Source organism: Pelecanus crispus, chromosome 2, assembly GCF_030463565.1.
Source record: "Pelecanus crispus isolate bPelCri1 chromosome 2, bPelCri1.pri, whole genome shotgun sequence".
Classification (NCBI taxonomy): domain Eukaryota; kingdom Metazoa; phylum Chordata; class Aves; order Pelecaniformes; family Pelecanidae; genus Pelecanus; species Pelecanus crispus.
Window position 1 is genome coordinate 46,314,204 of NC_134644.1, and position 6,235 is coordinate 46,320,438.

The following is a 6,235-nucleotide window of genomic DNA, read 5'->3' on the forward strand; positions in this document are numbered from 1 at the left end:
GGTCACAAGTCCTGCCAGCAAACCTGCTCCAGCATGGGCTCCTCTCTCTCCATGGGCCCACAGGTCCTGCCAGGAGCCTGCTCCAGCACAGGCTTCCCACGGGGTCACAGCCTCCTTCGGGCACATCCACCTGCTCCGGCGTGGGGTCCTCCCCGGGCTGCAGGTGGATATCTGCTCCACCGTGGACCTCCATGGGCTGCAGGGTCACACCCTGCCTCACCATGGTCTTCACCATGGGCTGCAGGGGAATCTCTGCTCTGGCACCTGGAGCACCTCCTCCCCCTCCTTCTTCACTGACCTTGGTGTCTGCAGAGGTGTTCCTCTCACATATTCTCACTCCTCTCTCCGGCTGCAGTTGCGCAGTGTTTTTTTCCTTTCTTAAATATGTTATCCCAGAGGCGCTACCACCATTGCTGATGGTCGTGGCCTTGGCCATCGGTGGGTCCATCTTGGAGCCAGCTGGCATTGGCTCTGTCAGACATAGGGGCAGCTTCTAGCAGCTTCTCACAGAAGCTACCCCTGTAGCCCTCCCGCTACCAAAACCTTGCCACACAAACCCAATACAAATAGCTCGGTGATTCCTACTGTTGCCTAAAATCCTTAATTAAAAGAAAGAATAGACTATACACTAACAACCAACAAACTCCGAACAAGAAACTGAAACAGTGTCATGCTTGTAATACGGTTTTATGCATCTTGGTTGTGGTTTTCTAATGTTCATTTGCCTTTGATTTGTTCTAGTACATGACTGCTGCTGCACCTATGCAAGGGACCTACATTCCCCAGTACACTCCTGTGCCTCCAACAGCTGTCCCTATTGAAGTAAGTGTATCTCCATCCATGAAAGTAGAGTGAAGGGGTAGCAGAACTCTTACCTATTATGCCTCCTCGCACCTGTTGTTTGAAAGGGGCCTGAAGTTACTTTAGGGAGCGGTGGCTGGAAGCTTCCAGCTTTTAAGATTAGGACTGCGCACTTCTTTCTTTTTCTTTTCTTTCTTTCTTTCTTTCTTTTTCCTTCTTTTTTTCTTCCCCACCTCCCCCCCCTTTTTTTTTTATTATTTGCGAGGGCTCTTGTTTTGCATTTGTTTGTTGTACAGCACGACATGGAATAAAACATCAGTGATTATGACTATTTTTTCCCCATGTACTTGGGAGGGAGATGGGAAGAGACAGGAAAACAAACCCAGCAGGCAGACCACGAACCCAAAAGAGATTCCAAGAAGAGAAGATTGCAAGAGGGTTTGATGCGGTCCTTAGCAAGTATAGGTAATTGCTGAAATATTTAGCCACCAGAAAAAGTGATTGAGCAATGGAAACCTTCCTCTTGTATATACAGACGTGGAGGATGCTGCACTGACTGAGTGCTTTTCATCCTTGAGGAAGGATTCGCTCCCTCCCTCCTTGGGGCTGAGTCATGCTGATGACAGTCTAATGAGTAAGTATTTACTCAACCCTGTAGACCACAAGCTGCCGGGAGAGCGTCAGCTTGGCCTCCACTTCTGTGAAGCTTCATAAGGGCCACTGAGCAAAGCGAGAGGAGGGAGCCTTGGCATCCTCTTCCCTGTGTGCTTCTCTTTGGTGCTACCCTTTTTGTTAATAACTTCTCCCCTACGCTGGGGTAATGTGAGGAGTGCCAGGGTCTCTGTATTTCTGTCTTCGGCTGTGTGGACTTTGGAGTTTGTGCTATTACTAGTCTGTGCTTTGAGGATGCTGAGTTAGTGGTACTGTTGGCATGGCTCCACCAGCAGTCAAGTGGACTCATCCTGGTTTCTCCCAGTTCTTTGCAATTACTGAGATTCCCAAATGAGGTCCCACAGGAAAGGCTGCTACTGTTCTGTCATACTGAGCTGGTCATGTTTTAGTCTTTTTTGCCTCGGGATAATTCTGCCCTAAACCTTGTTTGTTTACAAATGGGCCATGGGTGCCTCTTTTCAATTGCTATTCTTAGGTATTAAACTGGGCAGATACAAATCCAAATTAAAAGGAGATGGTGGGACGGAGAGTGGCTCATACAGCAGTATTGGCTGCATACTGTGCTGACCAGTGTGAATGAGAAATTAAGTTAATTCTTCCTGAGCCCTCCTCCCCATCACCCACTGGTATATTCATGCCTGCTAAAGTAGCATGATGTCATAATGATCTACTATAATAATCAAAATATTATCTGAATATATATAGCCTGTCTTTCTCTGACCCAGTGATGATGATTATTGTTAATGTTTATCTGTATCCATGTAGCATCATGAACCAGGACCCTACTATGCTGGATGCTCCACAAGCAGAGACAAAAAAATACAGTCTCTGCCCCAGAGAGCTTACAATCTCAAGATGAGATGGACAAAAGGAGAAGGATAAAGACAAGGAAGTAGACAGAAAAAGATAATACTGACAGTCTGTTAAGCAATAGATATGGAGAATTTCTGAAAAATGGAACTGATGTTTTCAACAGATAATTTAAAATAAACTACCTGTTGTTTACACAGGACTCAAATACAAACAAAGCAAGTGCTTTGTGCTCCCTCTTCTGGCTCTGTTGTGTGCAATACAGTAATAAAGCACGTTCCCTGAAGAGACATGCTAGTGTTATTCTTGTGACCAACACACCAAGCATGAGAGTAAAGGAAAGAAAATATAGCTTACTTTGAAAACGTACAAAAAACCTTAAAAATAATATTATTCAGACCATCTAAACAGGGTAAGAAATATGCCATAATGTTAAATTCATACAGATAATCTTTTGCATGTTTACTTACCTTTTTTTTTTTGCAAATATATAAATAAAACAAAACTTCATTGGAGCTTTGACTTCACAGATAAAAGCCTTTAGTGTGAAGTAAATTTATTTTTGAAGGGAACATGCATAAAAGCAGTGTGTAGAGGAGTGCAGTACTTTTCTAAGGTGGCTAAAATTCTGTTGGATGTGTAGTAAAGCAGAGACCGGTAGGCCTAGATCCTGCCTTTATCGCATTGCAAATCAAACAAAATAAATGTGAACTCACTGTGAAGTTGGAGTAGGTAAGTGAGAATCAGAAGAGCCATACATACGTTGTAAAAAATACAAGAGGTAAAATCCAGACTCCGATGAAGTCAAAAGTTTTGCCTCTGGCTTTGAATGAACAGGGAACTGCCCTCAAAGGAGGAGGTATTTTCCACTGTAGCCTGTGAGAGCAAAGTACTACAGGGGCTGGTACACTAAGGAAGCTTCTTGTTGCTGGATTAGCTCTCTAAAACTGATGGAGTTTGTTGTGTTAGCATGTTGTTCTGCTACCTCAAACTCTGTTGACCTCTAGAGAAATACAGGAATGGTGATCTGGTGCTGAGCTCTTTTATGTAATTCACTGCAGTGACTAAAATTAGTAAGTTTTTCGTGTTCTCATTTGATTCCCTAGGGTGTTGTTGCTGATACTTCTCCACAGACAGTAGCATCTTCATCACAGGAAGCCAGTGGTCAACAGCAACAGATGACAGTGGAAACATCCAGTGAACATGCGCCTGCATATTCTTACCAACAGTCTAAGTAAGTAGGCAATGTTGGACAGATTCCAGGAAGGAGCCCAAACCCAGTCCTTGATTAATACATGTATATTGAACACCAGTATCACTGTGAAAAGAGAATTACACATTTTTTGTCTTGGAGGAGGAAGTAGACAAATAGTCAGACAAGAAATACTTTAGATACGTCAGTCAATGCATCATGACATAGTACTTATAGAGGCATAAGATATGAGCTAGTGTAGGAAAGATTAGAATTATACCAGTCTGTCAATTGCTTTACTTCATTGCTGACCTCTGGAAGTGCAAAGTGCATTGATTTGTCTAACATATGAGTAACAAATGGTTTCAGATCACACAGTGTCCCTTTTTGACTGCCATAAAACATAAGACCTCACTATTTCTTATGTCACACCCACATTTCTCTATATGTACATACTACAAAAGCAATTGATCACAAGCTTTTTGTTGATGCATCCAATCGGCCACACAGTCTATGCATTTGTATCCCTTCTAGCCATCAGTCTCTCTAGTACCTGTAAATAAATGATGGCAAAATATTTGTAGACTATAATGGGCAAAGAGAGAAATACATGTGACCGTACCGTCCTGCTGACTTGTTTTGGTGACTGTGTTCTGTAGGAGTTTGGATCTGCCCACTCCCATGTTCCAGTCCCCTTTCACTTCAGTCTCAAACAGAAGGACTTAGGTTCAGGAGCCCTCATAAGGTACCTGTGAGCAGCAGATTCTGGCATTTTTCGCACATAGGATGAAACTACATTGGAATTCTTTACTGAAATGGGTGCTGTGTTGCTTGCCAGTGTGGTGAATTCCCACCTTCTCCAAGAATGAGATTCCTCATCTTGCCTTGTCATTTACTGCCTTGTTGCAATGATGGATACACTTCTAATGACACTCGCACTTATATTCAGAGGAATTTCTTTCTTTTTTAATCGCAGAGGCAGATCCACTACAGATTTTTTATTATGATTATTCCAGTATTTTCTTCTGAAATGTGCCCTCTATTTATATCTGCCAGTTGTGGGCAGAAATGCAAAGTGTGGGAAGCTGCATAAACAAGCGAAAATGTACACAATCTCTGTCTTAAAAAAACAACTTCTGCCAGAATATTTCAGTAACCTTTAATACAAAACCAAGTGAAGTTAGTTTGTAATTAAAATATAATTTTATTAATCTGGTCTTCGAAGGGCACCTCTATTAATAGCAAGCATCATGCCCAATATACAACAGCTGCTTTCAAAGCAAGATGAGAGGAGGCAATTAACATGACCGAACAATGATTTTGTCAGATATAGGCAAAGAAAAAGGCAGACACTATAAAATTATTTCATAGGAGCTGATCAGTCAGGAGAAAAGTTATAACAGTGTATTTCATTATATTTATTTTCTTTGCAACAATCATGAAATTGCAGGCAACGAAGGAGAGGCAATGTACTCAGAATGAACTGGGTGGTATAAGGACTCTGTACTCTCTTTGTAAGTAAAAATAAACCACGAGACTTAAAATTTAAGTTCCACTTTTTTAATCAGCATACACGTTCTTTTATTTAATATGCTGGCTGCTGTACTTGAGGATCCCACCCGTAGATGTTCAGAAATGATAACTTCACGTCAAAAACCTGGCTGCCTATTGTGTAGCAATATGGGAGAAACAGCCCTTGGTTTCTGAGCAGAGGACTCTACTTTATGAGGAAATCACCTTAATTATTTTCGACCCATACTCCCTTCTTCCTTCTAAATCTTTAATTTTGCACAGAAAAGTGTGAAATCTATGAAGTGGAGATAAATTGAGATCCTTCCCCCTGAAAAGTGTGCTCTCTTACCTCTAAGCAAAACTCTGCTGGACAACATACTATGATTTTAAATGTGGAAAGAATTACATTTTTCTGGAGCCTTTTGTGGGCAAACTCAGTGCCAGGTTAGATTAGAGAGTGTGTGCTGCGACCCTTCTGTGGAATTGGCCTTTCACACATATGGTGGCCACTTGACCTGGAGGGGCAGTAAAACCTCAGGAGGTGAGCATCCAACTTGAGTACTCCTACTGGAAGTTATGCATAGAAAACCCTCAGAAAATAATTAATTCTTGCTTTCCACATAAATCTGTTTTTACATTCAAAATATTAATTTTCAGGCTTCATGCAATGAAAAAGTCCTTTGGTAAATTTAATATTTAAAACTTAAGTTAGTTTTATGTTTACCATCCCAGAGAATTAGTTCTGTGGCAAATGTTATGTCATCAACATTCTTCACTATTTAACTCCTAAGATTAAAATTAATTTAAAACTAAGCAAGGCAAATGCGTTAATGCTTGCAAAAGGAAAGGTGCTGGATTTTCTTGTGTTGAACTTCAGCTGGAAAAGGATTTTTTCCATGCAAGTTTTGAGGACTGTAGGAGAAGCAATAGCTCACCCTTACTGATAGCTCTAGACATGAAACAGCATTTATTCGTAGGTTCTACGTCTCCCCAAAGATCTCATACAGTCTTGCTAAGATAAGTTTGATGTGACATATCTTTAAATGACATGAAACCTCAAAAACACAAAATGAGAGTTATGTTCTGTAAGAAAAAGTATGATAGTATAGCTTATTCTCTGTGCTAAATTTAGAAAGGTTGGACACTATGTGGTCAAAAATTTTATTTTTCTAATTAATACTATCTTTTATGTTTCTACTAAGTTAGCCATAACCAGCTCATTAAGCAGACTGCTCCACAGTCTAACTG

At 41.1% G+C, this 6,235-nt stretch overlaps 1 protein-coding gene across 5 annotated transcripts in view; it reads left to right on the forward strand.

Annotated features, from left to right (window-relative positions):
• RBMS3 (RNA binding motif single stranded interacting protein 3) overlaps positions 1-3,521 on the forward strand; it is a 723,803-nt gene extending 720,282 nt beyond the window's left edge. For 4 of the 5 annotated variants that reach the window (XM_075705237.1, XM_075705238.1, XM_075705239.1 and 1 more), the window contains 2 exons: positions 742-822; positions 3,390-3,521. In XM_075705237.1, coding sequence (XP_075561352.1) covers positions 742-822; positions 3,390-3,521 — 213 coding nt within the window. The remainder of the gene's footprint in view (positions 1-741; positions 823-3,389) is intronic. The other variant, XM_075705241.1, reaches the window with a different exon arrangement.
• The last annotated feature ends 2,714 nt before the right edge of the window (positions 3,522-6,235 follow it).